The following is a 17,809-nucleotide window of genomic DNA, read 5'->3' on the forward strand; positions in this document are numbered from 1 at the left end:
TCATTGGGAAGGGAAGGGAGTGGGGGAAGGGAGAGAGAGAGAGGGGAGAGAGAAGAAAAAGAGAGAGAAAAGAAAGAGGGGGAGAGACAGGGATCTCTCTGACACCTCAGAGAGATAACGGAAAGAGTGAGAGGAGGTGGGTGGAGTTTGCCTCTTAAAGAAAACTTGCACCTGCCTGCAGACTATGTAATGACACAGCAGCCATAGGACCCTGGGCTGCCCAGGGCACTGCCTGAGTGCATTCTGCCAGGTGACAGGGGGCAGGCCAGCATAATGCCTGAATCCTAACACTGGGGACAACTGGGATCCCTCTTCTATTAGGTCATTTATTTAGTACCATTTTAGGGTACCAGATTCCGAGGCCTCTTCTGTCAGAGTTTTAGGCTGTTCTCCACGGGACACTGTAGTTTGTTTCTCTGTTACTGTGATAAAACACAGACCAAAATAACTTGTGGAGGAAAGGGTTTAATCTGGTTTACAGCTCACAGCCCGCCATCTAGTAAAGCCAGACTCAAGCTGGAGCCTAGAGGCAGGAACTGAAGCAGAGACCCAGGGTGCTCACTGGTTTGCTTCCTCTGGCTTGTTCAGCAACTTTTCATATACAGCCCAGGCCCACCTGTCTAGGGATGGCGCTCCTCATCCCTAGGTGCTCTGGGTGCTCTTACATAAATTAGCAATTTAAAGAATGCACCGCAGACATGCCCACAGGCCAGTGGGATAGAGGCAGTTCCTCAGTTGAGGCTCCTTCTTCCTAGGAAGACAAAAACTAATGGAGCGCTTGCTGCTGGTTAGTTTTACAACCACAGCATCTGGCATGTGTACTCCTGACTTCTTGTCTGAGCTCTGGTCCCTGTAGTGGTGTCCTCAGCCAATGGAGGGAATCTGCAGTTCCATGGAAACACAGTACTTCTATGTTACTGTTCTGACATTATCAGATCATTTTAGCTTCTAGCCTCAGATCAGTGAAATAGATTCGCTAAGTTATTAACCGATTTATGCAACCTTTGCCGAGAGTCTGCCCTGTATCCATTGGATTCTCTCAGGAGTCCAGTTTGAGGATGGAGTACTGAGCAAAGCCAGCAGCTCTGTCTTTATCTTTGAGATGATCATACCAGACACTGAACCAAACTCAGCACCTGGAGGGGTGGTGAGTGAGGGGAATGGGAAAGAAAAGCCACATAGAGGAGGCACACTTAAGCAGGTATCTGAAGGAGATTTGTAAGCCTGCGGTTCCTTAGGGGAGGAGTTCTTTAGACAGAACAGCGGATGGTACAAAGGTCCTGAGGCCAGATAGACTTGGCTGGTGTGAGGCATGCTTGTGAGAGCTGTGGGATTGAAGGCCAAGTGAACCAGGGAATATGACAGACGGTGAAGGCAGAAAGGTCATGGGGATCCTGGATGTTTGGGTCCCTGGTGGCCATTGTTAGAACTCTGGCTGTTTCTCTAAAAGATACCGGAGCCCTTGGAGAGCTCTGAACAGAGGAGTAGTGTGACTTGACTGATGTCTTAAAGGCATCTGTCTGACTGATATACTCAAAATAGACTCTAAAGGGCACCAGGGATGCAGGAAGCAGAGATGCATGCCTGAGCTCTTTTTGGCAGTCGGTGTGAGTAATGATGTCAGCCTGAACCAGGGAGGTGGCAAGGAAGTAGGACCAGTGGCTAAATCTGGATATACTGAAAGGTAGAAACCGTAGAATTTTCAGGCAGATTGCTTGGCTAGTATTACAAAGAGGAGGCAAGTTTGAGTATCATATTTCCCTTAGAAGATAAAGAGGGAGGGGGGATATATTTGAATAAGGCATAGGGCTGTGTGTGTGTGTTGGGAGTACAAAAAGTGTCTTCACTTCTATCAACCTGACCACTTTTTTATACACAAGGAAGAGGGAATGTTGTGTAGCTTGGGGAATGGCTTAATTAATTTAGCAGGTGTAGGTTATGAGTACAAATGTAAAGTTATCAGGCCTCTCCTGTTTCCTTACTTTTCTGTCTTCCTGTTCTAGGCAGATTTCTCCTTAGTGAGAGTCTTTGTCATGAGAAGAAACCTTGGCTGATTACAGTTTGTGAGACCAGGCCAGTCCAATCCCTTAGAGGTAACCTTACTACAGACCCTCCACACCCATTCTTTGTCCTTTTGTATGGCTCTGTACTGGGAACTTGGAAAAATGCCTTACCAACGCTCTGTATACAATGTAAAAATAGAATGAGTTAGTGGGCTCTATTAAGTTCCAATAATTCAAGAATTCTGATAAAATAATAGCAATGGGAATTAATAACAGTGATTTAGGATGGTTTTATCTATACAAGTAAGTTTTAAAGTAACTGTTCTTAATTAGAGGTACTATTCAGTGGTAGAACATTTGCCTAGCATGCACAGTACCCTGGGTTTTATTAACAACAACAACAACAACAACAGCAACACACACACACACACACACACACACACACACACACACCACAATACTTCACAGTAACTGGTGATCTTCTCTTCATTTAACCACTGCTTACTCAGCTCTTTGCTTATTGAACAGTTTCACTACTGTGATCACGGGATGATGGCTTTTTCCAAGGAAGTGTTGACCTATAGACAAAGGCTGACAGCACAGCAGAGTGACTCCCTTCATGATTGTCTCAAATGCTAGTCATATATGCAAAGCTAGGCTCCTCTTTCTACCCATTAACTAAAAAGTGTGACTGTTTTCTTACTTGTAATAAACTCAAGAGCACTGGATAAACTATTCCTTTTCTGAGGGTAGACAAATACTTCAACATATGTCTGTGATTTCCAGTGATTACAAATTACACATAGGATTTGAATGTGCCCATTGAAGGCATATTTGTATGTGTGTGCATTGTTGCACATATAGAGAAGTCAGAGGACACTGGTTGGCTTGCTCTATCGTGCTCCATTTTGTTTGCTTGAGACGGGATCTCTTACTGAGCCTGATGCTTACCAGGTTGGCTAGGTGGCTTAGTTAGGCTGGTGGCCCAAATGCCTCATTTGTCTTCTGGTCACCCTCACCCCATGCCTGGTGTTGTAGGTACTTCTAGACACTTCCAAGTTTTAAGGGAGTTCTGGGGATCTGAACTTTGGTCTACATCTTGCTCAACAAGCACTCTTCCTCACTGAACCATTTCTCCAGCCCATACACTGTGAAATTTATAAGAATAACTTTTGACCTAGAACTAATAATGTGATAGTATTTGAAGAAAGCTTAATGCCCTAAGGAAATAGTTCAGACATGTAATTAGCAAACAGCCTGGTTTTGTTTCCTTCAAGATATGACTCACATTTCCACAGACTCCTTTTAACCCCTCATGCGCATGACAAACAAATTTTATTGGGATACACCACTTTAAACTTCATGAAGAGTATAGACAAATCAGTGTTAAGTAGAGAGGAATATCTATATCTATCTCAGTATCAATTACCATGGTAATTGATAAATGGATTCCAAATGGCAAAACCAACTGTTCTTCAATACTACTTGCATTATTTCCCATGGGGGCTATTTTTACTTTCCATTGTGGGACACCACATTGTAGACAGACCTGATTTGTGGGAATGTGATGATACAGTAACATGGACCAGGCCTCAGAAAACCAGTTTTGAGGTAAGCTCAAAAGCAATGAACTAGTCCCAAATGACTTACTGTTGGCCTTTGGAATACATTGTGTGTGTGTGTGTGTGTGTGTGTGTGTGTGTGTGTGTGTGTGTGTGTGTGTGATACTATTATACTGGTAAACTATTATTTAAGCTTAGGTTAAAACAAGTTTTTAAATTTTCTGATATGATTTTATGAAGTGGATAACTAACTCACAGGCAACTAGTATCTCACTTCTCCTGTTGTGAAAACACTTGGAAAAAAGCAACCGAGAAGGGAAGGGGGTGTCTTGGCTCATGGTTTGAAGCATAGTCTGTTATGCTGGGGAAGTCAAGCAGCAGGAGCTTGGTTTCCACAGTCAGGAAGAGGAGAGCAGTGAGGCAGGGAGTGGTACCGCCCACAGTGGGCATGTCTTCACGCTTCAGCTAACCTAATCAAGATAACCCCCACAGGCACATCTACAGGCCCTTTTCCCCAGTGATCTCATTGAGTTGATAACTGAGATTAACCATCATATCTAAAATAGTAGTTTTGATATAATGTTTGCAAAAGTTTTTTTTTTTTTATTTTTTTTACGGAAGTATAGTGGGAAGTGCATTGTGAGAGTGCCTTACCTCAGTAAGGTCTTAGCTCATTGTTATGTTTTATACCTTATTTGTGGAGTAAATTATCCTGCCTTTATGTGTGCATTCTCATAGACTCACTCTTTTGAAATAAAAAACAGTTCTCATCTGAAAGTACCAGACTTGTTCAGATTTCAACAGAATCGTGTTTCAGGGTTCTAAATAATGAGTCATAGGATAATATAGTGAAATGGACACTGGATTTTGTTGGCTTGAAATGGAAGAGTTGGGCTGAGTGGATTATCATTCCATGCTAAGTCCATGAAAGAATATGGGTGATGGCCTGAGGGGTCAGGCTGGGAAGGAACTGTGCTTACATGGCCTCCTGTCTTCTGTTTCACACTCAGGCTTCATTTGCATGTTTTCATGGGAAAAGAAAGCAAGAAGGAATCTAAATTTTAAAAGTCAGAGAAATGTTAAGAACAGGGGGAGGAGGCCGAAGCCAAGATGGGAGAGTTGGCAGATGTTCTGTGACAATGAGTCAGGACTTGACAGTCATCCAGGAGCTGCCTGTCCCCAGGCAACTGCTTGGAGCAAGGAAGGAGATTGGTTTTATGTTGTCCTGGCATTTTCCAGAGCATCCTTTTGGGGGCACTCAGGTACAGTTGTTGGATCTCTCTCGCTTCCCAGAGTCAATTCTGGCTTCTGCTGATTCTTAGCTGAAGCGATGGGGGTTCCTAAAGGGGTGGGTGGTGTGGCACTCACCCCGCAGGATCACTGAGAGTTGAAGAGTTACTGTTTGGGAATACACCTGTGCCAGTCCCTTGCCTGCTTGCTGATCCTTCCCCGGGGAAGTGATGGGGGAAGCCTTGGGGTCACACGGATGTAGTGTCTGGATTCCACACTGGTAGTGACGCTCATGTAATGCTATAACTCAGGACAGGACGAAGACAGTCTTTTCCATGGTAGCAACTGATCTCCATTTCCTTACTTTCTTCCTTTTGATGAGAAGAAAACCAAGAACATTTGGCTCACTATTCTTTAGTCACCTATTAAAAACTAACAAAAATCCACTTACTGTTTACTTGTTTGGATTAAAAATATCAAAAACAACCACATAAATGATGAATAACTTTTGCTAAAACATTTCCCCTTGTCATGCAGAAGATGTCCTATTTCTTCCCACACACGTCATTAGAAGGGTCTTTTATTTTATTTTTTTAAGCACTCTTAAAATTGTTGGTAATCTCCTTATTTTTCCTCATTTGCAGGTTGTTAGTCTGAGAGAGCTAGTGGCTGTCTCAGTGGTGGCTCTTGTCACCTGCTGCTCCTGTTCTCTGTGCCATTGCTGGTAATGTTCCTTGCATCCCCGGACATCTGTCAGCCGCTGATGAAGTGAATTGGCTAGAGAAAGGGCTGGACCCTGCTCACTGTGTAGAAAAAGCAATCGTTAGGATGGCGAAATCAAATGCAAGGTGGAAGCACATCCATCTACACTGGAAACATGATTGGGGCGAGAGACAGAATCCTGGATTGTAATTTAGGAAGCCCTTCAGAAGCTTGCCGCTACATGGTGCCAAGAATTTGTATCTCAACCTCTGGTGCGGGGAGTGGTGTGCTGTCTTCTGGAAGGAGTTGGTCTCTTCAGGGCACTTCTTAGTCTCTTCAGGGCACTGCTAAACACAGCATCTTCAGGGAAGGCAAGGCTGGGCAGGCAGGACACATGTAAGATCCCCTCCTCTCAAGAGTTGAGGCTGCCTTGTTGAGGCTCTGCAAGCAGGAGCTCCAAGCCCACACTGTCTTTTGGGCACAGCCCCAGCACTGCTGTCTTTTATGCACACAATGTTTGCCTTTTCCTCTACTCCCAGAGCGAAAGCTTGGAGTAGGTTTAAGTTAGTTGGCAGATCTAAGTCCCTTCCTGCACAGAAATAGGATTTGGCTCTGATTTCCTCAGAAGGGGCTGTGGTCCCTCGGCCGACCCCACCTTCCTTCCTGCGTCTCCCTGGGCACTTTCTCCAGTCCAGGATGGTCACAGCTCTTGCTTCATTTCAGAATATGTTTCTTCACCCAGTGCTGAGGCAGGTCTGAGGTCCTAGGTGGTTCTGGGGCCAGTAGGAAGGACTGCCAGGGTGTCATTTGTTCACAGACTTTGTGTAAGGCTGTGGGTGAGACACTGAGGTGGGTTCATTCCAAGGGAGCATTTATTGAATGCATCCATTAGAACGTCAGTGACTTAGTTTTTTTATAGAGATTTTTTGGTTTGTAGTAGATGGTTTCATTTCTACAGGGATCTACCTTTGGATGTCAGCTAGGCTGTACCACGAAGGCGGGCTGCTGCAGTGAGAGCAGTTGGGTGGTTCAGGGGACATGTTTTCCTGTAGAGATCAGCAGATGGCAACTGTCCCACTCCCAGCATGGTACCCTGCTGAGGTTTGCTCTTTGGTCTGTGTCCTGTGTGTTCCCTGTGTCACTGCATATTCCCTAGTACACTTCAATTTTGGTCTCTCCTTGTATGCCTGATCCATGAGAAACAAACTGTCCTGTGTTGTCAGCTTGTTAAAACATTTCCTCCTTTCTCACTTACCCAGTACCTCTGTTACCCTCAGTGCCCGGTGAACTGAGACTTCTGTTTCATGGACTCCCGGCCTCTCCAAACCCTCAGTCCCCCTCTCTCTTGCAAACTCCCTACTTCTTGGAGCCCTATGCCATCTGGCTTCCCACCTCTCCCTTCCCACTACTGTCCTTGTGCTCAGACACTGGACATAGGCCTTTACTCTTCGAAGCTGAGCTTCTAGCTTAGCCTGCAGCTCTGCTCCTGGCTTTGTGGTCACTCTGGGGAACCTGAACTCCTTCTTGCATGGACGAATCAGCTCTTTGTAGCTGATCTTATCATCCTTGTGATATTTTCATCTCCTATTCTTACAGTTCTCCTTAGGCTTTATCATCTCAAGACAAAGTATCCATTCCTAGTATTTTCTTTCCAGGAAGCATTCCCTATTTTTCTAAACTTTTAAATAAGATATGAGCATGATTTAATTCAACCTCATAGAGACTTTTAATTACTGGGTCCAATCTTTTCTCTGGCCATTGGCCCTCTTCAAATTTAATTTCTTTGCAGTCTGACCCAGATTGCATTATCTACCACTATAAACACTGCCTAGAAAACAAAGTCCTGTTTGCCACCTCTGGAGGAAAATCTAGGCTTAGTAACATGACCTCCATCTTGGACCTTGTGGTGGTTTGAATGAGAATGGCCCCCACAGGCTCATATGCTTGAATACTTGGCTCCTGGTTACCTGGTTAGTGGAACAGTTTTGGAAGGATTAGGAGGTGTGACCTTGCTGGAGTGGGTGTGGCCATGTTGGAGGAAGTGAGTCACTGGGGGGTGGGCTTTGAGGTTCGAAAAGATGCCAGCTATTCTCAGTGCTTTTTCTCTCTGCCTTGTGCTTGTGGGTCAAGATGTAGGCCCTCAGCTACTGCTCCAACCTCATGCCTGCCTGCCTGCGAGATGCCATGCTCCCTGCCATGATGGACATGAACTTCTATTCCTCTGAAATGGCAAGCCTCATATAAACCCTTCTATAAGTTGCCTTGGTTGTGGTGTTTTCTCACAGCTATAGAAAAGTACCTAATACAAGTGTGTGTCCTGAACTTGGCTGCTCTCCACTGAAACAATGTAACTGATCATACCTCTGAGCACTAGGATTTCAGGAGTTCTGGGACTGAACTTGGCTCTTTGTGCTTCTGTGGCAAGTGCTCTACCAACTGCACTATCTTTCCAACCCTGGTGATTCTTTTGTAATCCAAATCTCAACATGCTTAATAAAGGCTGTTGAAATGAGAAAAACCACACATGAAGAATGAACAGTTAGCTTGCGTGCCTGTCATCCAGCATTGGATTCAACAAGGAGCCAGTATCTATGTCAGCCCCACTAAGTCATGTGCCAGATGGACAGCATGCTTATTTTAACTCTGTCTACTCTATTACTGCTACTTCATTGTATTGGTGGCTTTAGCAACAGCTACAACCAGAAAACATGAATCCTACTATGAGAAAGGTTTCATTTTGTTTCCTGCTGTCAGCAGCCTGGAGCACACTGGAGAGCTGGAGAATGCTCCTAGTTCCCAGGAGCCACCACCCTCCTGGGGAAAACAGACTAGCTTCTTATCCAGAGCCTCATCCTAACATGTGTTATGGGCTCTTGTGTTTCATCAGAATGTCATTTTCAGCGATTAATATCAGTGTTTATATCAGTCACTGAAGAAGTCCAGAATTGTGGTCTCTTCTCAGTGACCATGAACTTTCCACAAGGAAGACCTCATACCTTCCTTTCACCACTTGTCTTAGTTAGGTTTCTATTGCTGTGAAGAGACACCATGACCACAGCAACTCTTATAAAGGAAAACTTCTAATTGAGGTGGCTGGCTTATAGTTTGGAGGTTCAGTCCGTTATCATCATGGTGGGGAGTATGGTGGCGTGCAGGCAGACCTCCCAACAGTACCACTATCTATGAGATTATGGGGGCCAATTACATCCAAACTCCCACACTTCCACATCTTTCAGCTTCCCCAACCTCTGAGACTCTTGCTCCATGCCTTGAGACTCACGGGAGGACTCCAGTCCCTTCTCCATGACGGCAGCTGACTTCCTCATATTTCTCTCTATTTCCCCTTATTGACACTGGATGACAAGGGCCTAACGATACCGTTTCTCTTCTTCTCCGTCTAACCCAAGCCACCAGGCTACACACTCCACTCTGTCACGCTTCTCACCATTAGCTTCTGGCTTCTCCCTTTCTCCCTCCCCACCCCCTCACCCAGTTCTTCAGTGGTTAGTTCTCACCATTACTCTCTGAATTCTCTCCAAAGGAGCTTAGTGTCTACATATAACACATCTCATCCAATGACATAACTCCACTCATTCTGTCCTCCTCCTAGCTCAGTCACCCAGCATCCCTGGATTTTCTGACTTTGTCATCTCTCATCAGGCTCCTCCTTCCACACCCTGTATCCTGTATTCATTCTTTAGCCAAAAACTATTTTTGTAGTCATGCCTCACCCCAAAGCCCAATGTGGTGTGTCATCAACAGCTCCTTGATGTCTCTCTTGCCTCCCTTTCTCCACCTTTCTGCTCCTCTAGATAAATTCTCAGAGGAAGTTATTAGCATTCCTTCCCTGGATTCACACTCCTCTGTTCCCTGATCACCCTGCAAGGAATCTGCACTCTCTCTCCTTCCTTCTCCTACTTTTGTTTTGTATTTCTCTAGGACATACCACACATAATATATGCTGAACATGCTTATGTATATTCAACAGAGCTTGTTTTTCTAAAGTGCTGCTGATGGTGGTTTCTTTTTTTTGTTACACGTCTGTCCCTATAACCTAGAATGGTTCATAGCTCACAGTAGGTGCTCAGTATCATCTTCTTTCCCATCTTCCTTTTAATGAAAGTAGAGAAGGAATGAAGCTTGGTTTTCTAGGACATAGACATCAATATTATGGTGATGTACTTGTTGCCATAACTAATCAGGGTAATATTAATTTTGATTATTGCTTGATTAAATTCTAGGAGAATGCAAAGTGGCCCAACTTGCATGCAAATCTAAGAAGATTATTACAGTTGGCTTCTTTCCCTATTAATTACACAGCGAGTCTGAAACAAATATGGAAACAATTTGCAAATATTGGTGTGAGTTAGAGAGAAGGCTCCACTATCTGAACAGAAGCACTGGGGTAACAATTATTAGTTCTTTCAAGAAGTCTCAAGTTCTCAATGAAAATGGCTATGAGGATATCATAGAGATATATGTATGGAAGAGCCAGGTAACAACTAGTGCCTGTAATGCAGGATTGATCTAGCTTGCACTTGAATTAACATCTATATCTGCAATTCTAGAAGCTTACAATATAAGGAATCAAGGAGAGGCATACTATAATATCATGGTGATAACAGGCAATTGGATTTTGACATACACATATACTGTGATAGCTGATCTCACTGTCAACTTGACAAGATCTAGAAACACTTTGGGCATGCCTGTGAGGGATTATCCTTGTGACATACATTGAGTTGGGGAGACACACCCAGTATGGGTGGCACCATTCCCTAGGCTGGTATCCTGGTCTGTGTGAGTGCAGAAGAGCTAGCTGAACATCAGGAAGCACTCATCTGCCCTCTGCCCCCTGACTGTGGATGCTATGTGAGCGGCTGCTTAAAGCTTTTGCCTCCTTGTCTCACCTCCCTCCACCCTTGAACTGAGTGGTAGAATAAGACCTTTGTCTCTTAAGTTGATTTCTTCGAGGTATTTTATCATAGCAACAAGAAAAGAAACTTAGTACCAAACAAAGACACAACCCCAGAACCCGTTGGCAAAATTGAGTGAGTCACTGCAGTTCCATTGGCCTGTTGTGTGGACAGGACTGGCAAAGAGTAAAAATCAACATTAGAGTATCAGGTCAGCCAACATGTTTCCAGTTACTTAGTGTAAGCATTGCAAGGACAATTTAACACCAAGATTAACATACTGATACAGACTCTGTAATTGCATAGAAGGATTAGGAGAGGTACAGTTGTCTTTGATTTCCATAGGGATTGGCTTTGGTAGTACCACTAGATACAGAACTTTGGGGGTACTCCAGTCACTTTCTTATATAGAATAGTGTAGTAGTATTTTCATATAATGTATACACATCTCCTAGTAGGCTTGAAATCATTCTCAGACTTCTAATAACATCCAATATAATGCAATTACTGTATTCATATTTTACTATAACTACAAAATTTGTACTAATTTTATTGTAATGCTTTTTGTGTTGATTAGGTGTGTATGTGTATGATTTTTTTGGGGGGTGGGGCATGCACATGCCACAGGGCATATGTGGAGGTCAAAGGACAACCTCAACTCGAAAGTCAGTTTTCACATCCCACCTTGTTTGGGACAGGGTCGCTTTGTTGCACATGGCTACAGTGCTTTGGGGTGGGGTAGGGTTCCCTGGTCCTTCTGCTGTAGGGACACAGGGATTAGCTAGTGTGTCTGGTTTTACATAGGTCTTGGAGACTCCAACTCAGGTCACACTTGCAAGGCAAGTGTCTTTATCTGAGCTATCTCCTTAGTCTCAAGTTGAATCTTTCCCAAATATTTTCAATCTGTTGTTGACTGAATCTACTGATGTGAACCCAGCGATAAAGAAAGCTATTGTGGTTTCAATTGGTGAAAAGTATAATAATAAGTGTGTGTGTGTGTGTGTGTGTGTGTGTGATCCTTTGGATGTTACATATTCCCCTGCAGGTAGAGAATGGCTGCTATGAAGCATAAGTAACACACTAGGTACAAAGGAAGCAGCATACCCACTCACAGTCGTATCAGGAATGTCTGTGCCTATTGATCCCTTAGGCATACTTCATCTCTGCATTTGTTTGTTTGTTCGTCTGCCACTCTGCAGTACCTGCTTACTCCAGTCTTGAGATGAAATGCTCTGGCAGGGAGCAGATGTACCAATTAATATCCTGTCAGGTCTGATGGATAGAAGAGGGGGAAGTGTCCTCACGTGTATCTCCGGTGTGGCTTTCTTCCCTGTTTCAGGGTGCCTCGGGTCACAAGACACATGCTGCCTCCCCAGGGAGGGTCCAAACGGTCTCATTAGCGTCTATCTTTCATGACACTGTGATGCGGCCTTTGAAAGGCTGACTCACCTGCTTTTCTCCAAGAATCCTGAAGTGATGGAGCTCTTTAATCAAGGAGTTGGGACAGCCAGCTGTGAGAGAAGAGAATTAATCACAAAAGTGTCACTGTCACTCTGTGCAGCAGTTCCTTTCTTATATACTGTTATAACTGCCAACAGCTGATGCTGATGTTGACGAAGACACAAATATGTGGCTGAAGACACACATCTCCCCGAGCACTAAGGAGCCAGACCTTCAGAGCAGTGTTGGCCATTCCGTGGACTCAGACTGTAACCCTTTAGGAAAGGCCTGTCTGTATGTGACTCCAGCCAGACTTGTCCCCTGGAACAAAGATTATGACCTGGTCTTAGGATATCATGGTCTTCTGGCACTTATAAATGTGTCCTGATACAGAGCTAGGAGTCTGTGGGGCTGGAAGGGGAGAGTCAGTGACTATAGGTTCTCACATGTCGACCAGGGTTCTACTCATTAAGGCTTGGGAATGGAGGCAGAAGGCTGGGCATTCTGTCTTCATAGGATTTGTCGGAGTTTAAGAGACTGCTTTTAATTCAGGCACAGAGACAGACAGATCTCTGTGAGTTCGAGGCCAGCCTGGCCTACAGAGGCCAGCCTGGCCTACAGGACAGGCTCCAAAGCTACAGAGAAACCCTGTCTTGAAAAACAAAACCAAACATCAACAAAAAACAAACAAAAGGAGAGAGAGATTGCCATTACTTTCTAGTTCTCCTAATCAATCCTTAACTCTTCAGCTTTCCCATTGTCTTCCTTTAGTCATAAAATGAAAATAAATACACTATATACTCACACTTACATTTATAGATGCACACATTTGTAAATGTTTAGTATCAGCTAAAACATGTTCCATCTCTACCTCCTCAATAGAACTATTCCACAGTGTTAGGCTGTAGTTATTCATAATATTTACTTCAGAAACAAAATTGATATTAAAAACCTGTTCCTCTGAGATAAGTCCCTGTATTGCATAAATTCACTGACATTTCCATTAAGGAAATTGGATCATATGCAGAACACATCAGAGAAGCCCTGAGCCAATTCTCCTTCACTGAGTACCAGGAGTTAAGAAAGGTGGAAGGGACTGAGAGGGCTTTCTGGGTGAGGGCAGGTTAAGAAAGGATAAGACGTGCCTTCACATAGGTGGAGTTGTCCTTTGCATGAGTGTTAGAAGTTAGAACTGAGTTACAGTGCTCACATAGGGCTGAATATTGAAATGGGATTTTAAAGTGAATTTGGTGTAATGATAACTGTGTCAACTTGACTGGCCAATGTGATACCTGGAGAGGAGGCAGGAGAGAATGTTTCTACCATTTTAGTTGGTGGATTTGACATGGAAGATCTGCCCTCATCTATGTCAGTGAGTATCACACACTCCATACAGGCCAGTGAGCATAAGTAGCATGCAGGGGAAGGATGCAGGAGGGAAGGATGCAGGGAAAGATTCTGGGGAAGGATGCAGGGAAGGATGCAGGGAAAGATTCTGGGGAAGGATGCAGGGAAGGATGCAGGGAAAGATGCAGGGAAGGATGCTGGGGAAAGATGCTGGGCAAGGATTCAGGGAAGGATGCAGGGAAGGATGCAGGGAAGGATGAAGCCTTCTGGATAGGTACAAGAACATTTTCTTGCCCTCAGACCACAGAGCCTCTGGTTAGTCCTCTGACCTGGGGCTTGGATGAGGCCCTGCCCCTACTCCTTTCACCTTTTGTTCCCAAGGTGAATTGCACCACACCCTCCTGGTTTTCTGGCTTCAGAGGGCAGATTGAGATTTCTCGGCTCCCATACCCATGTACACCAATTCCAAAACACCCCTTCCCATATGTTTTTGTGATGGCCAGTCTGTGTCATCAACTTGACTGAATCTTAAATTAGCTAAGACAAAAGCCACTGGGAAATTCTGTGAGGGACTTTTTCCACCAGGTTGTTTGGAGCAGGAAGGCTGGCCCTAAATGTGAAGGGCGCCTTCTAGTCACAGCTCAGATAAAAGGACATGGTCACAGGGAGCTTCTGCTCTTTGCCTGCTTGCCCTCACTCTCACTGGCATGCTCATTTATCCTGTGGCTGCTGTGTTCCTCCACCATTACTAGAATTCAAGTTTCCAGTGCAGACTGAAGATCACTGGCTCTTCCACTCCACACTGGAAATACTGAGACACCAGCATTACAGACTGAGCAAATCCTAGGTTCTCAGCCTCTCCAGTGTGAGACATCATTGTTAGAAAACCCAGACCATATCCTGTAAGCCATGGCCATTTAATAAATCCAGTGTATGTGTGTGTGTATGTGCATGCATGTATGTGCATGTGTGTTGTGTATGTGCGTGTTTATGTGTGTATGTGTGTGTATGCGTGTGCATATGTATGTGTGTATGTGTGTATATATGTGTGTCTATTCATTATGTCAGTTCTGTCCCTTTTGGGAACCCTGACTAACATGGTGTCCTCACAATATATCCTAATCGTTCCGTTTTTCTGAGACCCTTGAGTGACATACTTGGGTCAGTTGCCATTCAGAAATTCTGTGGCTATGGTAAAGACTGGAACACATTTAGTCCTATATATCATACAGCACCTCATAATGATAAGGTGGTTTAGAAATAATGGTACAGGTGGGTTTTGGTGTTAATAAATGAAAGCCCTGATACATATATTTTGGTGTCAAACATAAAAAAATTAGTTGCCACAGTCATGTCTAATATCATGGAGAAGGGGGTTTGGCTTCTTGAAGTGACAGCTGAGTAGGCCTCTAATTGGAGGCCATGAAGCCTCACCAGGGAGGAAGGCTCTGCCTGAGAGAGGCTTGCTGCTCATTTCCGGTTTGCTGTTCTGATGAGTATCTAAAGAATTCGTAAAGGTGGGTTTGTCATTTGATTGGCAGTGGAGAAGGGCTATGGAAATTCAGTCATATGCCAGTCTTCCTACATTAGCCCTCTTCAGGAGCAAGGAGTGATGGTTTTGTTCTCTGAAATGATGATGTGAAGTGTAGAGATGGACAGGACGCAGGAGTTGCATTGTTGTTCAGGGTCTCTGCTGAAGGAATGAGAAATGCCCAAGACGGTGGCTCTTACCCTTAATGCTTCGACCCTTTAATACAGTTCCTCATGTTGTGGTGACCCCAAACCATACAATTATTGTTGTTGCTACTTCATAAGTATAATTTGCTACTGTTATGAATTATAATGTAAATATCTGTGGTTTTCGATGGCCTTAGGCGACCTCTGTGAAAGGGTCATTCAACCCCCTGCAAATGAGGTCACAACCCATAGGTTAAGAACCACTGGCCAAGAGGAAAAGGGCTGATAAACTGGGGATGGCATATGGTCCAGGGTGGCAGGCAGAGATGGAGGACCAGTTACCCAGGACCCATTTAGGGTCAGTGAAACAGCAGTGCCCACCGCATTAAATTAATAGCTTGTTTGCTCTGGTCTTACATATTCATATTTACTTTACAAGTTTGCATTTGGGCCTTTTAGTTACACAAGCATAAGATATTTATACCTTGGTTTATATCTAGGTATATTTAAAAAACACATTATCATAAAAATGATCTGTTCAATCTAAAAGTTTTGGAGTCCCTTTTCTCCTTTACCAGTGGCTGTTGACATCACTCAAAATTGAGAAGAAAAATGGTCTCAACTTATTTTTATGCCAGAGAAAACAAGAAACAGAATTTGAAATTAGCTCGTCTTTAGAATTTATATTCTGGTACTCTCTTAAGACGTGAATAAAGGATTGATGTCAATGATAGCTCAAAGATAAACATCCTGATCAGAAGACGACACGATTACCTTCAGCACCTGCAAGGTACCACAAACTAACAAACAAGGATGGGTACAGCATATATTAAGAAGCATCTAGAGTCAAGGTATTTGAGACATGCATGGAGTGATAACCATCAGCTGTGCTCAATGTGGGGCCATAAATATGGGAAGTGACAGACACGGATGTAGTAAAAGATGGCGCTTAAAACCCACAAAACTGGAAATGCACTGCAGGTGCATGGGATGTGTCAGTGTAGGGTATGTGAAATGTGTTGGATACAATCGTGTCAAGTTCTAACTAAAATAGAACAAGGAGAGGAAGTTTTGAAGGAGAAGATGCATGCCCCACAGCAAGAAATGCTCACAAAGAATCCACCAGACCTGTAATCTTACACAAAGTCACCATGAGCCTGCAAAGAACACTTCAGAGAGGCTGTGTGCTCAGCAGCTGTCTGTCCAACCTGGGACTGTGTGGCCCTTATTAGTGATCTTCTGAGCAAGGATAAGTATCTGCTATGAGTCTCTCCATTGTGCCTTCAAGTCTTTTCCTCACCCCCATCTCTTCTAATATGCTCATTAGTGATGGCGTGTGTGCTCCCACCGCAACCCTCTGCTGTTCCCAAATAAACTCATTAAATGTCGGGGCATTTTTTCCTGCATGTTATTTCAGGTTAATGGGAGACAGGAAAATGGAGAGAGTGGAAAAGGGCAGCGGATGTGGGGTGGGTCTTCAACACAGCACTGTTTGTCATTCTCCCAATGGTCCCTTCGCAGCTCCATAGATGCTCCTCCCCCTTTCTTCCCTCTCTTCTGCTGAGTTTGTTCAACTGTATATTTAAATATCCCTCCTTAGAAATTCAGCAAAAATATGCCCTTGAGGACAGCGACTGCCCCATATCTCTTGTCCTTTCCTTTCATCCAACTTTCTGGAAAGAATGGCTTATAGATACTGTCACCATTGTACATGGCAAGCAGAGGTACACATCACAACAAGGAAATGCCAGGATTGGGACTTCACACCTTCTGACCAAAGTTTTGGCCTGGTTGGAGTTCTGGTTCTGTACCAACTGCCTTTTTTTGTATATGTGTGAATGTACAGATGAATAAATACACTGCTGGAAGCATCAGTTTCTTTATCATAATGTCTGCTTTGAATGCATATAAAAGAAAGCAAGATGCTTTGTAAACATCAGATAAAAAAAAAACAAGCAAGCACAATTATTGCTAATGCCATTAGCGCTGTTTCACATCTAATGCTACTGATCTTAAAACATTTTCTTCCTTCAATAGAGAAGCAGCTATTGAAACAATCACCACACCCACTATCATGCCAAGAAGCCATGGGGGGGGGGCTTCTTGTTTTCCAGTTCTGCCATGAAAAGGGCTGGGAGATACTGCTTCCATCCTTACAAGAATAGTCCTGGAAAGGTAAATGTCAAGTGCTTTTCTTGGGCCTGTGGGAGAACTGGTGTCACTGAGGAAGACACCCCCCTGCCATCTGGATAGACAGGCCACATATGTGCAACCTGGGTCATGAACCTGGTTATTAGCTGATAATTCTGACCTGTCCCTAGGGGAAAGTATAGGGTAGCTAGGGGTGAAAAACATCCTGGGAACCTATCCTTTGTGGACTTTTCTGGTCTGCATTCCCAGATGTTTCTGAGAGTCTCCTATGTCTCTTTATAACAAAGGTCTACTCTTCAGTGCAAAGGACCCAGACAGACCCATCCCCCTAGCCTGCCTGTCTCTACTGGGGATGGGGTGGGGGGACAGTCAGTAAGAGTAAAGGCTTCCTAGAAACAGAGAATCCTGCATTCATGAGTGAGGGCTGGGCATCACTGCATAGGGTATTTTGGAGGTCACAGTCCTAAGTAACAGACCCTCTCAGAGATTGAAAGACATATCTGTAACTGGAGAATTTAACCCATCCCCTGCTCATACCATATTCCATTACTAATAGAATTCCCCACTAACAGTGGATTTTAGTCACAAGAGCATATTGCACAGGGGAGGAGGGCTTAAGAATCCCAGAGGGGGCTGGGGACATAGCTCAGTGGTAGAGCATTTGCTCGCATGCAGGAAACCTTTGGTTCTATCCAGCTCCCTAACCAAAAAATAAAGAAGACAAAAACCAAACCAAACCAAACAAACACACACAAAACAGGATACCTGAGGAGTCTGAAAT

General features: G+C 44.1%; 1 protein-coding gene across 3 annotated transcripts in view; it reads right to left on the minus strand.

Moving 5' to 3' along the window:
* The window catches only part of Prkn (parkin RBR E3 ubiquitin protein ligase), a 1,098,850-nt gene that overhangs the window by 187,788 nt on the left and 893,253 nt on the right, over window positions 1–17,809 (minus strand). For all 3 annotated transcript variants that reach the window (XM_027401104.2, XM_027401103.2, XM_027401105.2), the window contains one exon: window positions 11,863–11,924. In XM_027401104.2, coding sequence (XP_027256905.1) covers window positions 11,863–11,924 — 62 coding nt within the window. The remainder of the gene's footprint in view (window positions 1–11,862; window positions 11,925–17,809) is intronic.

This window comes from Cricetulus griseus, chromosome 2 (assembly GCF_003668045.3).
Source record: "Cricetulus griseus strain 17A/GY chromosome 2, alternate assembly CriGri-PICRH-1.0, whole genome shotgun sequence".
Lineage (NCBI taxonomy): Eukaryota > Metazoa > Chordata > Mammalia > Rodentia > Cricetidae > Cricetulus > Cricetulus griseus.